The 24,691-nt window shown below is 41.8% G+C and overlaps 1 protein-coding gene across 2 annotated transcripts in view; it reads left to right on the top strand.

The window, feature by feature from the left end:
* FARP1 (FERM, ARH/RhoGEF and pleckstrin domain protein 1) overlaps positions 1-24,691 on the top strand; it is a 218,521-nt gene that overhangs the window by 121,943 nt on the left and 71,887 nt on the right. For both annotated transcript variants that reach the window (XM_074329441.1, XM_074329442.1), the window contains exons 3-4: positions 15,893-15,935; positions 18,354-18,432. In XM_074329441.1, the coding sequence (XP_074185542.1) occupies positions 15,893-15,935; positions 18,354-18,432 (122 nt within the window). The remainder of the gene's footprint in view (positions 1-15,892; positions 15,936-18,353; positions 18,433-24,691) is intronic.

Below are 24,691 nucleotides of genomic sequence, written 5' to 3' on the forward strand. Positions count from 1 at the left end.
GAATCTACCGTTTACTACACACCCTTTTAGGCTATAAGTTCATGAGTACACTATTGCTAGCCACTGCACTGGAGGTAATAATAGTAAGATGCAGACAATGCATAATCCAGGTGGGGTATCAAGTGTAGTTAGTGGCCAGTCCAGGGCAGGGAACATGTGCTCCAGTGGAGCCGGGCACGGGGCAGGGGTGCCAACAGACAGCATTTGTGTCAGAGGATCCTTCCCAGATGTTGTGACACTGAGTCCCATGCGACCAGTACAAGTGGACCTAATAGAATATTCTGGGGAGAGGAGCCACTTCATGTACTACCGTGTTTCTCCGCAAATAAGACCTAACTGGAAAAATAAGCCCTAGCATGATTTTTCAGGATGACATCCCCTGAACATAAGCCCTAATGCGTCTTTTTTGGAGCAAAAATTAATCTAAGACCCGGTCTTATTTTCGGGGAAATACTGTAAAAGCAGAAAGCAATTGATATATTCAGGAATGTGCAAATAGGCTGGAATGTAGAGGAAAGATGGGTGGAAGAGGGGAGAACTCTGGTGAAGGAAGTGAGAGATACGAGGTTGAAAGGTAAGTGGGGATCCAGCTCTCAAGGGCTTTTTTTATACCATTGCTGTCCAATGGAAACATAATGTGCAAATTTTGTAGCAGTGAATGCGTTTTAAAGGGAACGTGATATGATCTGACGTGTAGTTTAGGAAGAGAACTGTAGCTGTGTGGGTTTAGAACAAGACTGGAGTCAGGAAAGCTGTCAGGAGCCTGCAGTATTTCAGACAGAAACCTGCTCGATTCAACTGAGGGAGAATTGAGACGGGGCCTGGAGGGAAGTGGATGAATTCAAGAGATTTGGTGGCGGGGAGTGAGGGATATGATTGAATGGATGGGCTTGTTAGGGAACGAGGGCTCAGGATACCTAGGTTTTCCCACTTTGCCATCTGGGTGGACAGTGGTACAAGTCACTGGAGACAGAAAGTCTCCGAGAGACCATGTCCATGAAGAGGGAAAGACAGTGCGTTTCATCCCAGACAGGAGGAGTCGGGGTGTCAGTGGACGTGCCAGTGGACACGGTCAGCAGGCAGCACCAGTAGGTGTATCGCCTGGAGCACAGGAAAGAGATCTGAGCTGAAATTCAAAGTCATAATTATTTTAAATGTTAATTGAAGCTCTGAGACTGGATGAGAGTATCGAGAGTGAAAAGCATGAGTCAAGCGTGGACCACCAGTATTTAAGTGGACAGAGAAGGAAGAACCCTCAAAGGAGGTACAGATAGAGAAGAGAGAGATGTCACAGGGCAAGGGAATAGAACATTGCAAGAAAAGAGCGGACAAGGGGCCGGCCCAGTGGCTCAGGCAGTTAGAGCTCCATGCTCCTAACTCCAAAGGCTGCCGGTTCGATTCCCACATGGGCCATTGGGCTCTCAACCACAAGGTTGCCAGTTCAATTCCTCGAGTCCCACAAGGGATGGTGGGCTGTGCCCCCTACAACTAGAAACGGCAACTGGACCTGGAGCTGAGCTGTACCCTCTACAACTAAGATTGAAAGGACAACTACTTGACTTGGAAAAAAGTCCTGGAAGTGCACACTGTTCCCAATAAAGTCCTGTTCCCCTTCCCCAACAAAATCTTAAAAAAAGAAAGAAAGAAAGAAAGAAAGAAAGAGAAAGAAGCGGACAAGCAGGTGATGAGTGAGCGAATCTTTCACATACCTGAAAAAGGGTACAAGTTGTGTTAGCTCAACTTATTCCTACCTCCAAATACTCTTTGCCATTTTTTAGTGCTTTTGTTAAATCTAAGCCTCATGGACGCCCAGTCTTTTTTTCTGGTGTGAAAAATTATGACAAGTCAAAATCAAATTTCCTGTTCATTTATTAATCAAATAATTATTTTGTGCCTACACTGTGTCAGTTATCACACTTCAGACTCTAGAAGACACATGACATAAACTGACAGCAAGAAGTAGTTGTGGTTTCCATTCATTAGAAGCGCACAGTTTAGTAAGAGAGACAAGGAAACATAATAACAATGCGATGTAGCAAGTTCTATGGAACATTGTTTCATAAACTTATTTTATGTTAAAATAATGATCTTTAAAACACTTGAAGATACATTATCTCATTATTTCTAACAATCCTCCCTGAATTACTCCAAGGTCCTAACCGCTTTTCTGATTCTAGTCTTGCCCTGTTCCGATCCAGCTGGAGTTGCCTTTCTAAACCATAAAATAATAGTAGTGGTGAGGATACTACGATTCTGAGAATTGTTCCCTGTCTCAGTCAAGGAACTAGCTAATGGTAGAGCTAGGGTTCTAAAGATCTTCTTCTGACCCCAAATTCAGTGCCTTTGCTGTTAACCATGGGTGCTTCTCTTTGCTAGAATTTACAAATCTGTTGATCTTCCTGGGTGTCTCCAGGGCTGATTTCTTTCATTTACCAGGCTTGATATTTAGGATTTCACTGCTCCCTTACAATACTATTTAGAAATATAATCCACTGCAAAATGCAGAAAACCCAAGACTTAGAGAAATAGATGTTTGTCACACGTAATACAAATAAAAGCCACCACATAAGTGCTTTCCCTGTGCCAGACCGTTCTGGTCATTGTGGACACAGCAGTAATCACGGCCCACATTCTAAAGCGCAGGGATCAGCAAACTTGCTTTGTAAAGGGCCAGATACTAAATGCCATATATGGGCTTTGCAGGCCATCGGGTCTCTGCTGCAACTCTGCTTTTGTAGTGCAGAGTCAGCCATAGGCAATATGTAAATGAATGAATGTGGCTTTGTTCCAATAAAACTTTATTTATAATACAAGAAACCAGAATTGCCAGTACCTGCTCTGGAGAGAAATAACTGCAAGGCATCATATTAGGTTTACTTACTGTCTTTTCATTCATTCCAGATAGGCCCATTACATACCCCTTTTCTGATTAGGAGGCTAAGGCTTAGAGATGGTTAAGTCTTGTTCACAAAGGCACACAGCTAGGAAGTGACAGAGCTGGGATTCACGCTCAGATCTATCCAAATAACAAGCCATGCTCTCAGTCACCATTCCATTCTGACCATATCTCTCTATTTTGCTCTCCATCAATTACAAAATCCTAACTGGGATGCTAATTTCATACAGTTTAAAAAATGAATTGTTTTGACAAAATTGACCTGTGATGTTGGGTGTGAGGTGCAAGTGACTGGAGAAGGGTACAAGGCAAGCTTCCGGGGTCCTGGCTGCATTCTGTTTCTTGATCTGGGTGCAGTTTGTCAAAATGCAGTGAGGTGTACATTTATAATGTGTCCTTTATATGCGTGTGTGTATATAAAGCTTCAATATAAGGTTACCCCCAAAATACAATGAAATAAAAGCACACAGGAGAAAAAAAAAAAAACCAAAAAGTACTCAGAAGCTGGCCGGTGGAATCTGTTTTGGGAAAGCTAAGGACAAGTCTCGATTGGATGAACTGAGGAAGGTCCAGCCACCTGTGAGAACATTAAACTTGAACTGGATTCCCACCTCTTCTTTCAGTAAAGTTGCTTGAAAATTTAAGGTTTGGGTCAACTAGTTTTTGTCTCCTTCCCAGATTCTGTCCAAACGCTGGCTGTCTAGCTGGGAGGTGGTGTATGTATTGTAGCAGTCATCGAAAGCCACTCTGCCCTCAGGCTCACAGCCCTCACCTCCCACTTGCCTCTCCGCAACCAGGTGCCTGGCAGGAGGAGGGCCTTTCTGAGCCTCACTTTGCCTGTGGGTAGAATGGGGATATTAGTGCCCCCTGGTGGGGTTTTTGAAAGGATCAAATGTGATGATACCTATTGGCATGTAACCCTCGTATCTGGGGCCTAGTGAAGTGCTCACGTACGTGTTAGTATGGAAACTGGTCTCATCATCATCATTTTCTTATTGTTGTCAGAAACAGCGAATATAAACTTGACCATCTGAATTACCTTTAAGAATGCAGTACAGAGACATTGATTGTGTTCTCATTGTTGGGCCACAGATCCTAGGACTGTTTCATCTTGCAAAACTGAAACTCCATACCCGTTAAACAGCAACTTCCTCGTCCTCCTCTTCCCAGCCCCTGGCAATCCCCATTCACTTTCTGTTTCTACAAGTTTGGCTACTTTAGAGACCTCATGTAAGTGGAACTGTGTAGCATTTGTCTTTTTGTGACTTATTTCCCTTAGCATACTGCCCTCAAGGTTCATGCATGTTGTTGTAGCATGTGACAGGACTTCCTGTTTAGGGCTGAATAATATTCCGTTGTACAGATAGACCACATTTTATTTATCCATTTATCTCCTGATGAACACTTAGGTTGCTTCTATCCCTCAGTTATCATGGATAATGCTTTCATGTGGGTATGTTGTCACTGATTTTTTAATAGTGCTGTTGGGATAATTACCTTTGCCAAGCTTCATTTGGGAGTTGCTCACGTATCTGCCAAACCAAAAGGAAGCATGGTTGGTCTCAAAATGCCCGAACGTAGGCTGTTACAACTGATTTTGCCCATTTATTTGTGGGTGGTACGTGGGAATCCAGTTTTCCCCCACAGCCCCTGACTTACAAAGTTGTGGTCCTTTGTCCCGAGGCAATAAGTTCAGGCAGCTGGCATTCTCACCCAGCCTTCTGCCCCTCTTCTCATCACTTCTGTCATGTAAATAGCCCACATCCTACCATGTTTCCCCGAAAATGAGACATAGCTGGACAATCAGCTCTAATGCATCTTTTGGAGCAAAAATTAATATAAGACCCGGTCGTACTTTAATATAAGACGTATTTTAATATAAGACCGGATCTTATATTAATTTTTGCTCCAAAAGACGCATTAGAGCTGATGGTCCAGCTACGTCTTATTCTCGGGGCAACACGGTAGTAAGGGTTTGGAAAAGCTTTAAGGGAGAACGAGTACTTTCCATGGTCTAGGATGTGTTTCTCAAGATTGGAAATAGACTAGAGGTAATTAGTAAGTCATCAGTTATGCTTTCCCCTTAACTACACTTGCCCCATGGCTTGTCAGTCAGCAGAGTTTATCACTGTGTTTACATGCGAGTTTGCTCTGCCGTTGTCCTGCAGTCAGGCAGCCATTCCCATGAGATTGTGCCACAGGAGCAGAGAAGTCTTTTAATCAGCTCTTAAAAAATTGATTGGGCTTTCCGTGGTGGAAACACTACTGATCCCAGGAACCAAGACCCTGCACTTAATATGCCAGCTAATTGGTACCAAGAGTCTGAAGGCTGGTGAAAGGCCAGAAAGATGTTAGGCTGCCACTGGGGAGCGCTCAACGAGCCAAGTGTCCTCGAGCTTCTGTGTGCCACGGACTCGGCTCTAACCCTAAATGCGTCTCAGTTCTTCATGTTAGAGGTCGGCAAAAAGAGCCAGATAGCAAATATGTTAGGCTTTGCAGGCAATATTGTCTCTGTGGCAACTGCCCAACTCTGCCAGTGCGTCACAGAAGCAGCCATAGATGATATGTAAACGAATGAGCTTGGCTGTGTTCCGATAAAACTGTACTTATGGGCATGGATATTTGAATTTCATAGAGTTTTTACATGTCATGAAATACAATTCTTCTTTTGATCTAAAACACAAAAGCCAATCTTTGTCCCCAGGCTGGGTTTGGCTCTTGGGCTTTAGTTTGCCAGGCTCTGCTTTTTAATGTTTCTCCGAGGTCAGTATGTTATCGTCTACATTTTAGTGAGCAAATGCAAAGAGGTCACTTGCCCAGTACTTGACAATGAACTGTTATAACCAGGGTGATAACCAGGATTCACTCACAGGCCTGTGTCAGCCAGTGTAGTGCTCTCTGCTCCACTTGGCTGCTGCCCTCATTGCCCTTCAAAGAGCTGCGTGCACCTTAACAGCAAGCAGACAGGTACAGCAGGAAGATTTACCTCAGTGGCCTGTTGAGGATAGTGGGGAAAGCTCTGTATTGTGGCCTATAAACCTCTGCTTAAACATTTGCTTTGTCATTTATCATCTGGGCAGATTGTGAACTTCTGGGATTAATAAGTGGCAATTTTACAAGGTTATCATGAGACTTAATCAGATACTTTACAATCATGAATTCAGTGGGATTCCTGTTACATAAGTAGGCATTCAGTTACCTGTTGTATTTATGCTTGCTATTCTAACTCAGAAACCAATGAGGCTGGCCCCCCAATCTTTAGTAAAGCTGCATTGCTTAGTGACCCGATAAAACAATTCTGATTTCTAATCAATAAATATTGGTAAATCTCAGGAAGAAGACTGGCTTCTTTTCATTCATTTTGTATTCTTCTCCATGCCAGGAGAACAGGTTTGCCATTTGCAGGTGTCCTAGCTTGAGTTGCCATAACAAAACAGATCAGGGCACCAGCATGGTTAGATTCTGGTGAGGACCCTCTTTCTGGCTTGTAGATGGCTGCTTTCTCACTGTGTCCTCACATGGGAGAGAGGGGTGGGAATGGGGAGAAAGAGAGGGTGAGATCTCTTCCTGTTCTTATAAGGGCACAGTCCTGTTGGATCAGGGAACCCATCCTTATGACCTTATTAAATCTTAAGTACCTTTGAAGACCCTATCTCCAGATACAGTCACTTTGGAGGTTAGGACTTAAACATGTGAATTCTGGAGGGATGCCTTTCAGTCCATCGCAGTAGGCATGCTTCCTAGGGGCTTGAGGTCACAGAAAGCATGACTACTTGGGATGACAGGTGGTTTCCCCTCCCCACGGAGGTCAGATGGAACTCCTTCATCTATGCTTAGCTGCAGCCTCCTGGCCTTGTTTCTTCCTGGAGTGGGGCGGGGTCTAACTGCAGACATCTATTTCCAGGAGGGCTCTTGATTGAACATGCCAGCTGTAAAGCATGAGAATATTGCAGAACCAAGGACAGGTGAGGTGGTGGAGTGGCTTGGTCACCACACAGGGCAGCACCACGGTTTGATTGACAGTGGCTGTGTTGTTGGGGCAGGTCCCAGAGGAGGCAAAGCTCTGCTTGAGCCGAGAGTCTGGAAAAAGGACAAATCACTGGGAAAATAGAGCTGTGGGTAATGTTCTGTTGCTTAAGCTGGAAGGAAGATACGTGGGGTTTTGTTTTCATTTTGTTTTCTAATTAATAGAATTTACATTTTTAGAGAAGTTTTAGGTTTAAAGAAAAACTGAGCAGAAAGTACAGAGAAGTCCCACATACTGCCCTCCTTTAACACGTACACAGCGTCTCCTAGTAACGTCTTGCATGAGTGTGATACGTATGTTACCATTGATGAGCCAATACTAACACATTGTTATTGTGGTCCAAGGTTCACATTAGGGCTCATCCTTTGTGTCATGCATTCTATAGGTTTTGACAAATGTATAATGACATGTATCTACCGTTAGAGTGTCATAAAGAGTAGCTTTACTGACCTAAAAATCCCATGTTCTACCTGTGGATCCCTGCCTCCCCTCTGACCCTCTAGCCACCACTGATCTTTTTCTTCAATATTTTCTTGCTGTCTGCACCCTTCATGTTCTGGTATCTGGGGCCTTGCTAACTGGGGAGCGACTGCCCTTCCCAGGGCTAGAGAGAGGTATTCAAATCAAACTAATTGTGGATTTGTCTGTTTCTCCTTGCAGTTTGATCAGTTTTTGCTTCATGTATTTTGAAGTTCTGGTTTTAAGTGTATAAATATGTAAGATTTTTATATCCTCTTAATTAATTGATTTCTTAATTATTAAGAAATTACCTTCTTTATCCTTGGTGATATTCTTTATTCTGGTATTTACCTTGTCTGATCCAAACATAGCCACTTGAGTTTTAAAAAATTATTATTGTTAGCATGATATACCTTTTTAATCCTTTTCTTTTTAACTTATTTATGTTTTTACATTTGCAGTGCATTTCTTAGAGGTAGCAGACAGTTGCATCTTGCCTTTTGTTCCAATCTGACAATCTTGCTTTTTAACTGGGGGTGTTTAGACCATTTACATTTACTGTGATTGTTAAGTCAGTCATCTTGCTATTTTTTTTTCTATTTGTCTTGTCCATTCTTTGTTTCCTTTTTCTGCCTTCCTTTTGCTTAGTAGAATATTTTGATGATTCCACTTTACCGTCTTTGTTGGCTAATAAGCTATAACCCTTTGATTTGTAACTTTAGTGGTTGCTTTGGGTTTTATAATATACATCTGTAATTTGTCCGAGCCTGCCTTTGAATGATATTATGCCACTTCACGTACAGTATAAAAAATTACAATAGCAGACTTCCATTTTCCCCTTTCTGGCATCTTTCCTATTGTTGTCATACAGTTTCTTTTATATAAGCTATGAACCCCACACTACTATTCTTACTATTATTGTTGTTGTCTTTTATAGAGATATAAATAATAAATCTTTAAAACATCTCATACTAACCATGCAATTGACATTTCGGTGTTCCTCATTCCTTTCTATAGACACAGATTTCCATCTGATACCATTTTTCTTCTGCTTGAAGGACTTTATTTTACATTTCTTGTTGTGTGGCTCTGCTGGTGATCAATTCTTTCAACTTTCACGTGTTTGAGAGTCTTTATTTTGCCTTCCTTTTTGAAAGACATTTTTTGCTGAGTGTAAAATTCTAAGATGAATTTTTTCTTTCAGTACATAAAAAAATTTTGCGTCACTGTGTTCTCAACTGCATTGTTTCTGACAAGAAATCTACTGTCATCTTTACCTTTGCTCCTTTATACATAATGTCTCTTTTTTTCCTCTGGCTGATTTTATCACTGTTTTTTAGCAATTTGATTATGATGTACTTCCATGCAGTTTTCTTCATATTTCTTATACTTGGGGTTGCTGAACTTCTTGTATCTGTGGATTTATAATTTTGATCAAATTTGGGGAGGAAATTAGCTATTATTTCTTTTAATACTTTTCCCTCTCCTTTGTCCCTCTCTTGCCATCTCCTCCCCTTTGGGACTCCAATTCCATGTATTAAACTGCCTAAAGTTGTTCTATTGTTAATTTTTGTTCTATTGTTAAAGTTGTTCTTCATTAAGTTTTTACTAATTTTTCTCTCTGATTCATTTTGGATTGTTTCTGTTGCTACGTCTTCAAGTTCATTAGTATTTCTTCTGCAGTGTCTAATGTGATATTAATTTCATTCTTTTTTTAAAAATCTCACACAATGTAGTTTTCTTCTTTAGAAGGTCAATTTGAGTCCTTTTTATATCTTCCACATCTCAAACTTTTTAACTTAGGGAATACAGTTGTAATAACTGTCTTCATGTTCTTCTCTACTAATTCTGTCATACGTGTCAGTTCTAGGTCAGATTTGATTTTTTTGTCATATTTTCCTGCTTCTTTCTATGCCCAGTGATTTTCTTTTTCGGTATTATGAATGTTCCCTTGTTCAGTGCTGTATAGTTCTGTATTCCTATAAATTTTATTGAGTGCTCTGGGATGCACTTAACTGATTTTGAAACAATTTAGTCCTTTCAGATCTGGCTTTTAAGACCTGTTAGGTGGGACTGGTGTGATGTACAATCTGGGTAAATTATTCCCTACTGCTGAGGCATGACCCTTCAGTACTCCACCCAGTGTCCATGAATTGGTGAGAATAGGTAGTATTCTGGGCCCTGTGAGAACACCAGGCACTGTTGCCTCTAATGTTTTCATTGTTTTTTCCCCCAAATATTTCCTCACACGCGTATATTAATCAGTATCCAGCTTATCACTCAAGGGTAACCCTCTGTCCTCTCCCTAATGCTCTTTCTGGAGAGAGCTTTCTACTCTCTGGTACTTTCCTGGGAATTCTCACTACCTTGGTCCCCTGCACTCTCAATCCCATCTCTTCAACTCATGAATTTTGCCAGATTCTTCCTCCCTGCGCCACAATCTAGAAACTTGCTCAAAGCAGAAGGCTGGGGCAACTGTAGGGATCATGATTATTTTGTTATCTCTCAGGAATCACTGTTTCCCATTGCCTGGTGTCCCAAGTTTTCAGAGCGTTTGTGTTATATACTTTTTCCTTTTTTTTTTTGGTTGTTTTTACATAAGAAGATCCAAGCCCTCTCACTGTATTTTGACCAGAATCAGAAATCTCTAATAGATTTTAAAAGAAAGACACACGTAACGTATCTTTTAAATATAACCAAATGTAAAATTAATACAGTAATTAAAATTAATATGAAAAATTACATTCAAACAAATTATTACAAAAAACATCAAAATGAAGTTATTTCCTCTAGGAGTCAACATGAAGACTAATTTGTTGCAATGAATTCTAGATACTGGATAATTTTCTACAATCCATTTTATCTGGTTCCTATATATGTTACAGTTGATGAAAATTTTTATTGTTTGCAGTTTTGATTTTTCAACATGAAGACAAGAGCTGAACTTTCGTGAGTCCTTTCACTGTTAGAGAAGCAGAGTATTATGTTGCAGGAAAACCACAGGCTTGGCGTCAAGTGGAGTTGATGTTGAATCTCAGCTGTATGACCTTGGGGAACTTAAATAAGCTTTCCGAGTTTCACTTCTTTCCTGTATAAAATTAACCACATTGTTATGAATATTAAATGAGAACGTATAAAGTACCTATCTAGTGCCTAGCACACAGTAGGTTCTCAAGAAATAGTCTCTTCCTGGACCCCTGTCAAATATCAAGTAACTGACTCTTTCAATAAGACCCTTTCCAAAACTACCTCAAATATTTCAGTTGCTTACAAAAGCCACCTAAAATGTCACTCGCCAAAATAACAGGGGCCAGAGATGTTTTCAGAAAGAAGGGAACAGCTTTGGGAACAAGGATTCATTTTGCCTTGCCTTTGACACTAAGGCATTAAAGCATTTCTTCTCACCTAACAGTATTTCAGCGCAGAGAGCACATTCCAAAGGGGGGAAATAGTATTACCAGAGGATCAGAAGAAAATAGGCAGCCTGACCAAAATGTAGGCAAACGGGAAGACGCTCCTAGAAAGCTATATTGAAACCAAAGTGTGGGAGATAGCTGTTATGGGCTGAATTGTGTCCCTCTAAAATTTGTATGTTGAAGCTCTAATGCCCAGTACCTCAGGATGTGGCCGTACTTGAAGACAGAGCCTTTAATCGGGGATTGGGTTAAAATGAGGCCAGTACAGTAGGCCCCAATCCGGTCTGATTGGAATCATTTTAAGAAGAGGAAGTTTGGAGGTCCCCAAGAAACACCAAGGGCATGTATGCACAGAGAGAAGACCATGTGAGGACAAAGCCAGGAGGCAGCCAACCGTAAGCCAGTGAGCGAGGTCTCAGGAGAACCCAAACCTGCAAGACCTCGAGCCTCCAAAACTATGAGGAAATAAATGTCTGTTGTCCATGCCCACCTAGTCTGTGGTACTTTGCCATGGCAGCCCTAGCAAACTCTTAGTATGGGTCTTCAAATCCCAGCATGGGAATTTCCTTGATTCGGTGAGCCCTACTGACTGGGAATGACATTTCTATAAGTCCATTCATTTTAACCAAATCCTTTAAAGTCAGGTAATGTGGGTATGTAGCGGTGCCCTAGAAACCAGCAGCATGGTTTTAGAGAGAACAGGGATGTGTGGCTTGGTTGAAAAGGTGGGGGGTAGCGTGAGAGGATACGTCATTACAAATGTGACCCTCTAGAGAGCCATTGGCAGGGAATGAAAGATTACGGTGCTTTTGTTGCCTCGTTAACTCCTCTAGAACTTGTTTCTGTTCTGCTTAGGTTGAATTAACAAGTGTTTTGTCTAAGATGATCTAATCCAGTTTAAATGCTTCCCAGTAGCCCTCCCTATACAGAGGGTGCCAAAAAAATGTATATACATTTTAAGAAAAGAAAACTGTATTAAAATTGTAATAGTATATACCGATAACAAAAGATGAATACACGTCACGTTTGACTTCTGCAATCACAAGAGGTGCTCAAAGTGGTTACCATCAGCGTCCAGACACTTCTGATTATGGTGAACGACTGCTTGAGCAACGTTGACCAAAGTGTGTCCACTTGTGTACATTTTTTGGCACCCCCAGTATATCAAACTTCAGTGCTTTAACTGTAGTCAAACAGCACCCCTAGTTTTCTTCTTGGAAATGAGATGAGCTCCTTCTAGTTCACCCATTTATAGTAGTTTAAGTCCTATGTGTGCAAGACCTTTTCTGTCAGCAAATATCAGTCTCACTGGAAAATGGAGAGGTTCTCACAGGCCCCATGTTCGCATCCAGGCCAGTTTCGCTCTGATGTGATCAGTGCCATGTAGCCTTATTCCTGCAGAGCTCTACCAAATGAACTCATTGAAGCTAGTCTGATATTCCCCAGACCTACATGTTCTAAAACCACATGCTCAGTTGGCTTAAATTGGTGCTTGTGTTTGATGCTTTCCACAGAAATGCCAAAAACAGAAGAGAGATGTTTTAAAACAATTCATAAAATTGGCAACTACATTGCGAGAACATAGTTGTTTAGTCCTAAGTGGTTTGCAGAAGTTTGGGCCGATTCTGTAGCAGAATTAGAGATGGTGAAAGATCTCAGACATGGTTCCCCTGGGGCAGCCATGGAGGCTCAAAGAACAGAGGATGCCAGGTTCACGAGTGGGTGCTCCGAGCCCTGGGGCGTCCCACCAGAATTCCCTACTCAATTGTAGGTCCCATGCAACACAGCTATTTTGAATCTTCTCCACTTGCCTCCATCCTCCAACCCTCAGATTTTATAGGGAAAACAGAAGGCATCAGAAAGGAATGTTCTTATCTTCCTGGCACAGAAATGTAAACTTACATGTGTCATTAGCCTATCTTTCTCCCTCCCGCAACAGAAGAGCTTTTTTTCTATCTCCAGCCATTGCCCTGTCTTTTAGAGCGATCTTCTCACATCATTTCATGTCTCTTAGGAAAGACGTTGGTTATCCCTTCATGCTCGTTCATATTCTCCATCTCTCTTCTTTTTAGATGCATCTCGTGCTTCCCTGTTAAAAACAAGCAAATACACAGTACCCTTCTGTGATTCCTCACACCTGTGCTGTTAGTCTCTTGTCTCCTCCTCCACAGCCAACCTTTGAAAAAGCCCTTCATCCTCCCGTCTCTTCACTGCCCGCCAGATCTTCAGACCCATCCCTGAGTCAACAGAGCAGCAGACCCTCTAGTTCTCTTTATTGGACCTCTCAACAGTTCTTGCTGTTCTTCCTCCTGGATACCATCTTCCGTCCCATGGCTTCCATGACACAGATCTCTCCTTATTTTCCTTCTATCCTGTTCTGCGCCACCTGGCTGTTCCATGGTGGCGCCCTCATCCGTGCTCCTGCATTTCATTTTCTGGACTCTACCAGGCCGTCTTATCCTTGATGGAGTCAGGGTGGTTGCGACTTCTAAATGTGAGAGCTCCCGCCCAGGCTTTGCCTCTGAGCTCCGGACGAGTGTGGCCTGCCATTTGCATACTGTCTCTTCCTCATGAAATCCAAGGGCACCTCGTAAAATCAACCCCTCCCTCCTAGCCCTCTTCCAGTGCGCCCTGTCTCTGTGAATGACACCAGCATCCATTCAGATGCTCATGTCAGAAATCTGGTCACTGTCTCCTCCCTCAGCCACCACATCCAGTCCATCAGTAAATCCCATTGGGTTTTCCCTAGTCATTTTTTCTTAAATCCACCCACTTTCCCCCAGGCTTACTTCTGCCCTCCTGGTCCCAAATACCATCCTCTCTTGCCCGGACAATTGCAACAGGTCAACCTGCATCTAATCTGGCCCCCTCTATCTCTCCTCACACTGCAAGGCTAATCTTTCTAAAGTTCACATCTGGTTGTATCAGCCCCATGCTTAAACCCTTCACATTGTTCTTAGGATGAGAGCGAAGAATCTTAACATGTCCTGGGTGTGGCTGGCCCCTTGCTGACCCACCAGCCTTGCTCTGTAACCATGTTGGTTTTCTTTCACCAGAGTGTTTTTACTGTGTGTCTTCATCTGTTCTTACTCTCGTCCCCTTCAGATCTCAGCACAATGTCAAGTTCACGGACATGTTCGTATCAAACCTCAGGTTCCCTCTACCTCGGCTCCTCCCATGACTGGAGCAAACCTCTCTATCCCAGAAACTCAGTGTCCTCTGGGACTCACTCCCCTTCATTTCACTTGTCTCACGTCTTTCTTCACTTTTGTCATGAAGATGTTTTGGTTCCTGCCCATCTTCCTCATTAGACCATAAGCTCCATGAAGCGGGGACCATGACTGGTTTTCTCATCGTTGGATTCTCAGAGCCTAGCATAGGGACTCATTGATATTTTGTGGAATTAATAAATGAGTTTGAAGAACAGAGTTGAAGTTCCAACTTTGGGTATCTGGTCTCTAAATCTCAGTTTTCTTATCAGATGGAGATCCATTTGCCACCTCATCCATCTTGTAGGGTTCTTAGGAGGAAAATAATATCTTGCAAATGATAACTGCTGTTTTGAATGATGATTCTCATTCTAAGGTTGAGGTTATGAGTACAGCAGTGGGCATGATCCTAAACTAATGCCATTATTTTTTTCTCTTATAAGAGAGGGATATGAGATGGGAAATAGACAAATGAGAGTTTCATTATAAAATCTTATTTATTTGCAAAGGTGACGGGGGAAGTTTAACCTGAATAAGTAAGAACTTGACGTTTTTAGTTCTTTACATTATGAGAATTCTTAGTGCTTATTTAAGGTAATTTGGATAATACAAAAGGCAGAAGACAAGAAATCACCCAACTTCCAAACTCCCCAAACACATTTTTCCACATTCTTAGTATTTATCAAGAACATAGTTTTTAATGTTTGCATCATAATGTGTCATAGAGATGTAGACCATCTATTTATCCATTCATTTATTTAGGTTATTGTAAAAATTTTTCACTGTTGTAAACATGTGATAAGCATTACTTGTACATAAATCTTTTTGCATGTAAATGTGTAATTTCCCAAAGTTGAATTACTGGATGAAAGAATGTGTATAGGAATACATTTTAGGTTTTAGATAAATATTCCCTAATTAGTCTCTAGACATGTGCCAGTTCATACATCCACCTATAGAGTAAGACAGTGGGTATTTCCCTGCACCCTTACCAATGTTGTATATTATAAAATATAAATACACATGTACATATGGGCTTTTAATGGGTGGAAATGGTATTTGGTTATTTAACAATTAATTTGTAATTCAAATTACTCCTGAATTTGAACATTTTCCTATTAGCCATTGTCATTTTTTTCTTCATCAGTTACCTGTTGTTCTTTGCATAGTTTTAGGGTGGTCTCATTTTCATATTTACTTATAAAACCATCTTTATTTACATTAAGCACATTAACCTTGTTTTTGTCATATATGCAAATATGAGCTTCAGTATAACTCTTTCAAATGACCACAAGTTCAAGGGGAGTTTAAAGAAAAACATGTGTGAAATGGGATAATATGGTTAACTTAGCACTTTATTAATAAGGGCAGCAGCACCCCCACCCCACTTCTCTCTCTCTCCCTCTCACCCACCTCCTGCCCTTCCTCTCTTTCTTAGTTTTGCCACTCAAAACTGCATGTCGAGGAGCATGTGTGTGAAAAGAGTCTGGACTTTGAAGTTGGGCAGGCCTAATTTCATTCCCCTCTGCCACTCTGGAATTGAGAGACTTGAGACAAATTATTGAGCCACTGTCTCAGATTTCTCTCCTGGGTAACAGGAATCCTTCCAGCCCTTGTTCAGAGAGGTAAATAGCTTCTGGATAGTGCCTGGTACAGAAGTGGTATTCTACAAATATTAATTCCCTTTCTGTATCCCTCAAAGATATGCTGTCTGTACATACGTACACATACATGCATTTGGTTCATTAAGGAGTGTGCATGTTTCACTCGGCTTCTAGCCAGACATGCAGTCGTTCATTAATATTTGCTGAAATAAAGTCTTAAAATATTTGCACTCTTTCACTGAGAATTTATGTCTCAATCTGTTCTTGTTTTTCTTTTGTAGGTGTGGCTGGATCTCCTAAAACCTATTGTCAAGCAGATTAGAAGTAAGTATATACTGTACGCTTAACAGGGAGGTTAAATATAAAGCCAGGCATTTTCCACGTCTAGACGTTGTCTGCCCTGTGGCATCAAGCACTTAGTGATACAGATTCTCTTTTTTACACCTCGATTGCTTTTCATCATCCGCTAATCCGCATGCTATTAAACTGTATGTTTTGCAATTTTAGTATGTAACAATTTGGTAATCAAAACCTTGCTTGGAAAATCAAATATCATTTTGATTAACAGCTAAAGCATGTTATTAAGCCCCAGAATAATTGAGCTTGTCTTGTCTCTACCAGTGTTGCTTACCTGCTCCCTTTGAGGGAGAAAGGTTGAGCCATGTATTCATAAAATTGGTGTAAAGTTTTCTGTCCTGCCTCTTCAAAGCCTGTGAAATCAGAATGCAAGTGTGATTTGGAAAATTACGGTGCGTGGGCGTGGTGGGCGTGGTGGTGGTGGTGGTGGTGGTGTGTGTGTGTGTTTCTGAATGGCAAGCAGAACTGAAGGGAGCATGGCTTACATTTAGACTGCGTGTTGGAGAAAAGATTAAGGAGGGCCTAGGAGAGGAGGAAGGAAAGTGAACACTTGGTTTTTCTCTCCCTTCTCATTGAGTCTCAGCACTGGAACTTCCTCCCCTCTCTCTGCTTTTAGGTAGAGCCAGGCTTTGTTCTCAAAGTCATCCACATAGTTCCTCACTGCAACCAGAGACTGGGAAGAGTTTGAGGATGGTAACAAATCTGCATTTCTTTAGCTGAGTTTGAAGCACACAATACCTTGTGGGATTGCTTCTCTATCTGATTAAGAAACCCCACTGAGGGTTTCTCAGAGCCGTTTATGTGGATGTACTAAACAGGCACCCAGTGTATGTATGGCCCTTATGCAATTGAAACTGGTGTTGATCTGTCATTTAAATTAAGCAATTATTGATGCTGAACTTGAAATGGCCATTGTTTGTTTAACGTTTACTGGGTGGTTGGCCAGCCACCAAGTGGTGGGTGGGGGGAAACACCCTGCTGAGAAAAGCCCTAGCCAGCCCTGATGGGTGGAGGTAGTGCAGAGTCTAGGATGATGGCATTTGTCCCTGCAGTGACTAATGATGGGAACTGCTAATGGTGGAAAGGAATCTCTCAGACATTACCAAATGCAGACCAAAGAGAGTCTGTCACTGTTGGGCCAGAACTGGGTTCTCCTTTTCATCTCCCTGTGCTGTGACTAGCCATGTGTGACAAAACCATCATTTTGTATTTAGTGCTAGCATCTGCCTAACTTCAGATTTTCTAAGGATCTGAGTTCCCGCATTTAATTCCCTGTCGGTGAAAGTTGCCTTCCCATGTCCCCCATTTTGCTATTGTTATTTTGTTACTCAGAACTGACATGTGACGGTTTCTGTTCATTTTTGGAGTGATTAAGGAAAAGCCCAGCTTCTCTTGGCTTCACTATTTCTGTTCCTTGTTTTCTTCCTCCTAATTTTGCATATATTGCCCACATCTTCACCTTACAATATATCAGTTTTGGTTTTTTGGTTTTTTTTCTAAACTTGCATGTGTTAGCATAGAAATTACGATGCAACATCTATTTTTTGTGATAGTGAAAGGTAGAGCAAAAAGACGTTTTCTGCTTTTATAGGACTCCTGCTAAACTTGGGGTTTCATTACAGCGCCTTGTATTTCATAGAACAGAGAACCTCGTTGCTGTCATTTCCAATGGCAGCCCCTGTAGTACTGCTCTTATAATATGCAGCGTACACATAAAGGCCAACTCTGGCTCCGAGTATAAATGATTATTTTATCATCTGTTTGTTCTGTCTTAACTGTGAAAATAAAACGTATCCATCTCCTTCACGGTCTCTCCCTACCCACCCCCTCCCAGACCTGCTTCCTGACTTTGAGCTCATCGATAAGATGGTTTGTAAGACGTTATAAAGGCTTTGGCTGGCAGGAGCAGGGCCACGGCTTGTAGATGTTTTCTCCCCAGAGCTCAGGAGAGTACCTGGTACGTGGGTGCTAGCTACGTTAGCAGCTGTACCTTGCAGATAGTTACAAATAATAAATTACATAACTGATTTACATTATCTCCTTTTAAAATGATTTGAAACCTGTCTTTGGACTAACACAGCTAATTAGACAGATTTTGGAATGCCCTTTACAATTTAAGTCTCCAGAGAAAAGGTTTAATACCTTAAGGTCGTACCCTTGTCAGTTTTTTAAAAACCAGATATCTGTTTCCCACAATGTGAAGGTGTGATTTAGTAACTGAACTTGACCCTTTGTTTGGTGACTTAGGTGTTGGCAGGTATACTCTTGGCAGCTTGGAATGAGACTCATTATTTGGTATATAATATACCCCATAAAGTCTTTGTCTTTAGTTGCATTTGAAACACAAATTTAAAAAAAAAATGTTTTTTTATTCTTCTTCTTTAGGGCCAAAGCATGTTGTTGTTAAGTTTGTGGTGAAATTCTTTCCACCTGACCACACACAACTCCAAGAAGAACTCACAAGGTTAGTGGTTTGGAAACTGGGTATTTACTGCTATGGGGTGCTGAGGAGAAGAGAAAGTTAATGTTTTGAGTCAACTGATTAAACATTTTCACAGTGTTTACTTGACCAGCATCTGTTCTGTGCTTAACAGTTTAACCCCTTCTCTCCCAGTTTTGCTTATGAACATGGGGCAGGGGAAGGGGCGGGGAGAGCAAGTATCGCATTTTCCCTGAAGCCTGGTTTCTTTAAGGATGTGATATGAACTGAACTGGACTTATAACCTATTACTCTCATATTTTCCCTCTTATCTGTCACATCACAGGGTGGTTTGGGGAAGTAAATCGCTCTGTGAAACTCAGATGTTAACTCATGTTTTTCTTTCTTGCTGCCATGGGTGGGTGGGTATGAACTGTGGGTCAGTTTCTTTGACAGTGTGGCCAAGTGGGAGAAGCGTGAGCATTGTGTCAGGCCTGGCCTTGGTAGCTAAGGGACTGGCCAGTTACTTGTTCCCTCTGCACCTCTCTTAATTCCCCTGTGTCAGTGTGACTGTAATGCTCGCTCAGGCAGGGTTGTTTGGAGGATAAACACTATGACACGTACAGTGGCTGGAACCCAGTAGGGACACGATGAATGATCACCATCCCACCATCGTTTTCATCATCATCATCATCACTACTACTTACTTTATAATTTGCAGCAAGGCACATGGCATTCTAAAAGACAACAGAGCCCAGTGGGAACACATGAAAAGTGCCTCCTTTTTTGGAATACTACTCTGGAATTAGGACCATTTGAGACAACATGGATGGATCTTGAGAGTATAATGCTAAGCGAAATAAGTCAGACAGAAATAACAGAACTGTATGATTTCACTGATATGTACTGTATAAACCAAAAACAACAAAAGAACAAGACAAACAAATGAGAAACAAAAACTCATAGATACAGACAATAGTTTAATGGTTACCAGAGGGTAAGGGGGGTGGGAGGTGGGAGATGAGGGTAAGGGGGATCAAATATATGGTGATGGAAGGAGAACTGACTCAGTGGTGAACACACAATGGGATTTATGGATGATGTAATACAGAATTGTACACCTGAAATCTATGTAATTTTACTAACAATTGTCACCCCAATAAATTTTAATTTAAAAATTTTTTAAATTTAAAAAATATGCCTCCCTTTCAAGAGTACCCTATAAGTGCATTAGTTTGTCCAGCCAAATTCTTGCCACACATGCCTTTCAAGCTATAGCTGGTTAAGACCAAGGCTATCACATCTTTCTCATCCCTAACACAGAGCACAATATCTTGGGTGGTTGACCATCAATCATCAAAGGGATGAAGACATTCCGTCAACAGTATTTATGACGCTACACTGTGTGCAAGCACTGTGCTGGGCTCTGGGAATCTGTAGTGGTGAAAAGACAAGCCTGATTTTCATGGGAACAGACAAAAATGATTAAACAATCAAGAAAAATATCAGGTCTTGGAAAGTGCTCTTGAGGTAATTGAAGTAGAATGACACGATAGAAGGTAATTGGTCAGTCTGGGGTGCCTCTCTGAGGAAATGACAAGGATCTGTCCGTCATTTTGGGAGGGACAGCCTTCCAGGTGGAAGAAACAGGCGGTGCCCAAGCAGGAAAGGGTGCAGCTGTCACATACCTCAAAGACGGCGGTATTGCAGGAACACTGATGGTGAAGTGCAGTGAGGTGGGACAGAGGCCCGAATACATGCAGTGTTGAAAGAGTAGCCGCCTGTGGATGCTGGGGTTGGGGGGGGCGTGTTGGGGGGGTGAGATGACAGCAGGGAATGCAGTGAGGAAGTCATGCCAGCCATCCAGGCCAAGGGTGTGGTGGCAGAGGAGGTGGTAGGAGTGGAAGGGGAGATGCGTGGCTGCATTTGGAATGTGTGCTGGAGGTGGGGTCGATCTGTCTTGTGGATGAGTTGGGCATGGAGATGAGGGAAGTAGAGGGGATGCTTAGGTTTGACTGAAGCAGCTGGCTGGGTGGTGTTAGTGGTGACTGACATGGGAATGAGTGGAGGGCAGGAGAGGATTGGGGAGGGGGAGAAAGTCAAGAGTTTGCTTCTGCAAGGCTGCATTTGAGATGCTTCCTAGACATCACATGGGCGTGTCAGGAAGGACACTGGGTATGCAACTGGAGTCCCAGGGAGAAAGAAGGCAAAGGCTCTTCCCGTGGCTTTTTGTTTCCACGTACAATCCTCAAATTGATGAAGCAGTGAGAGACGGCCAGGCACTGCAGAAGCCATCAGCCTTCTGGGAACTGTGTACAGTTGGCCAGACGCTTACTGTAGAGGAGAGGCAGCTGGCACTGCTTCACGCCACAGCACGAGATGGAGGGGCCGACGACAGTAGAGTTTTCAGGTGGTTACTACGGCTACTGTGTCTGCTTTCTAGGGCTGGTCTTCCTGTTGTGGGAACAAGCGTTGTTCCAAGCTCAGGATATTGAAATAATTCTAAAGGCAAGTCCAGCTGTTGAACAACAGTGTGCTTTTTCCTCCTGAGTCTCACTGGGTCTCTATCGTGCTTAGGAAGTTGGCGGCAGAAATCCTTTTTTTCGTTTGTTTTTCTCCCCATTTTTTTCTCCCTATTCTACTTTGCAGTGACTGTTGCACCTTTTCAGTTTTTGTGACTCATTGTCTCGAGAGGTCTGTAGTTTTCTACCATTCTGGTCCTTGTTACAAAATTCCATACAACTTGTGATCCTCAAGCAAAGTGTGCCTGGTATATTGCCAGCTGCTCTGTCCGATCTTGATAAATCCCTCACGTTACACAAGCTCAGCTGGATGCAACAGGTTTGGGGTGTTGTTGTATTTGTTTTCTGGCTCCCAGTGTTAACTGACATGTTAAAAATTTGTTTTGAAGAGAGAATTCTTTTGGCTCAAGGTTGAATAAAACTGATAGGAAATTTAGAAGCTCCCCATCGCTTTCCTCTTTATCACAAGGTTTAACGTGAGGGGGACCTCCCAGATGCAATGTGTGAGCCCCACACTCTCAAATGCCTGTGTGAGCAAACATTGGATGATGTGACCATCGAGATTCCAGGCACTTTCCTCTGCAGATGGTGACAGCAGGAGGAGTTGGGAGGAGTCTGCGTGGACACTACTTAGGTGAGGGACGTGTGGACAAGAGCGTGAAAGAAACAGGCCTGCAGTGCAGCCGACTGTAAGAGACTCTAGCCCTGTAGTTAATTCTTTGGGCCTCCAGGAATAGCTTTCAGCTTCCCATTTATATAGATGGAAGATTAAATTACACCTGCCCATTAAACAAGAAGCGGAATTCCTGTCTATGTATTGAACTGCACTTTTGATGGACCGCTATTAACAGTGTTTAGAGGGAGAAAAGCACTGACTCAGACGCAGGTTGAAGAAGCGAAGGAAGGCTCTTTGGCAAGGCAGTCACCAGGCTTTCTTGTCGCAGAGCTGTGAGTCCCTTTTCTTGTGCTGACGAGTTTCAAGACATTTCTCTCTGGCCGTCCCATCTTCAATCAGATCCATCCAGTTTCTACTTGGCTGCGTGATTATAGGTGGGGAGCCCCTGCTGGAACATGCTGCTGTGCATGGCCTGCTGAAGTGTGTTTCCTGAGGCTGGCAGAGAAAGTGCACATAACACGGACTAAGAAAAGGAAGAGCCAGGCTCCCAAGTGAAATAAAATAGACACCTGTAAAGAACGGCATCCGATTGGTGTGATTTGCAGCTCTCGCAGTCTCTTCTGATAAGCCCTGCTCCTGTCATCGTGTCCCTCCTTTCGGGCACCCTTCTGCCAAGGAGAATCGATTCCTTCTTGAGTGCTTTGTGTTTTCACCATGTTTACTGTTTTAATTTTATTTAGTGCCCGCTGAGTACAACTTAGCCTTTAGCTCTTGTGAATTTTATTGAATTGCTTCAGCTTATAGGACGAAAGATGTTGCTGAATCCCTAAAGTTAGCACTGCGGCCAGAGCACTGGGCTTCCAGCTGTCATTAAGAAGGCAGGAAGGTATTTCTCGCATTACAAGAACCTTAGAACAGGAAGAGTCCGCATGATTACTGCGTGACAAGTTCTTCCGCAGTCTTCAACATGGCATTTGCCCTCTAACTAAATGTGTGAGCTTTCAGAACCTGGTGCTGTCTTGTAACCCGTGTGAGACTGTCACCAAAGGTCCCCAAAGCTTGTCAGACTCTGAGCATGAACCCATCCCTGTGGACACGGGACCCCATGTCTGAACTGGTAAAAATACCATTCTAAATAGTAAAAAATATTCAGAGTGTAATTTTTCTAAAACACAAAGCCCTCCTACTTATTTTTAAATTAACCACATAGATAAGAATTAAAGCCTGTAGCTTTAAGAAGTGTTGGAGGCAAAAGACAGTGACTACTGCCTAATGCAGAAAGATGGCTTATACTTCCTCTTCCCTTATAAGCTTATGTGTTGATGTTTCAGTTATTTTATAGCCTCTACTTTTCTTCCCTTTGATGAGAAAGAGAGATAGAGACAGAGAGAGGACACGAGAACACAAATAAACATTAGGGGCGTTGGATAAAGATCAGCTGTTGTCAACTGGTAGATCTGCGGGTGTTTTGTTTTAGTTTTGGGGGTTTTCTGTGGGTTGTTTTTTTTTAATGGTTAGAGAATTGCCCCTGTTTTTCAGTTCTTAATAAGGGAACTTTCTAAATGATTTAAAGGGGATTAGTTTTTCTTTTATTAAAAAAATTGCTGACATTTATTGAATGTTTTTATTCTAGTCACTGTGCTTTCCATGTATTATCTCATTTAATTCTTACGGGAACCTCTGGTTAATCTTGTGAAAGCCCCCTTTTTAACATTAAAAATAACCTTTCATTATTACAAAAGTAGCAAATATGCAGTATAGAAAGTCAGAATAGATAGACAGACAAGACTAAGAAGATAAAAATACTATATTCCTGTTGCCCAGAGATTATAATTGTTAGCACATCAGTGTGACAGCCTTTTCTGATTTTTTTTCCCTATACACATATGAAAAGATCAGACAATTAAGTTCTTGAACTTTCCACTGTGTGATCGCACACACAGTGGAAAGTTCGCGAACTTAATTGTCCAACCTTTTCATATAGGTACTTTTCATCTCATCTAATATCCTGGCCATATTCACATTTTCCCATTTGTCCCCCAAATGTCATTTATATTTGCTGATTCTAAAATGAAATTCACTGTAGGACCACATATTGCATCTGGTTGTTATGTCCTTTGGGCCTCTTTTAATTTAGCAGAGTCCCTCCCTCTTTATTTTCCTGATGATACCATCTTGGTAGAGAAACTGGACCAGTTGTGCTACAAAATATCCTACCTCCTGAATTTGTCTGCTCTCTTCCTCAAGGTGCCATATGGCTTATTCATCAATCCTCTGTATTTCCTGAGAACTAGAAGTTAGTTCTAAAGACTTGATGGATACAAGTTAAACATTTGGGGCTAGAATCCATCATAAGTGATGTGTGCTTCCTATTCATTAGTGATGCTAAGATTGATCATTAGGGGGGTTACAGTCTCATTCTCCCATTATGAAGTAAAATCCCATTACAAATGTCCAATATCCTAAATGGTTTTTACACCGATTAACAATCCTTGCCAAAGTCCAAAGTCAATAATTTCTTTAGAGGTTGTAGAATGAAGATCTTTTAATTCTATTATTCCTGATACGTTACTAGTTGGCATTCTTCTGGCTTATCTGCTTGGACTATCTGTATATCCTGAAATACCCTTCGTACTGGAGAGGCAGATGACATGCCCACTTTTTTTTTTCCTCAGATCACAAATGTTTAAATAAAGAATTGCTTTAGTAGCCTCCTGAAGTTCATGATACAGTTTTTCCAGTTTTCTCTTTTTTGAGTATTGTTATACGAACCCTTGAATTTTCATTAATTCCATGTGTTTCAATTCACTTTAATCATACTTGTTGCCACTTTGGCCAGTGGATGCCCCTTCAAGATGTATCTCTCACCATCTTGATACAATGCATTTATTTTTGAGAGCTGCCCTGCTTTGGGGCATAACTAGAGATATTCTAGGCTTACTTTGCGCCTTTCCCTACCCCACATCTGGAATCTACTATTTCTCCCAGAACCCACCTTTGTATCCTTCCAGTAGATAATTGTGTGAGAAACAGAATCTGGTTGCTAAGGGTCGCTTCTGTGGTGACACTGCTTCTAGGCAGTGGGCAAAACTAGTAAATATCTATGTAAAAATGTATGAGTTCTTATTGATATTTTCAAATCAATTTTAAAATCACACTGTTTTTA

Source organism: Rhinolophus sinicus, linkage group LG04 (assembly GCF_036562045.2).
Source record: "Rhinolophus sinicus isolate RSC01 linkage group LG04, ASM3656204v1, whole genome shotgun sequence".
Lineage (NCBI taxonomy): Eukaryota > Metazoa > Chordata > Mammalia > Chiroptera > Rhinolophidae > Rhinolophus > Rhinolophus sinicus.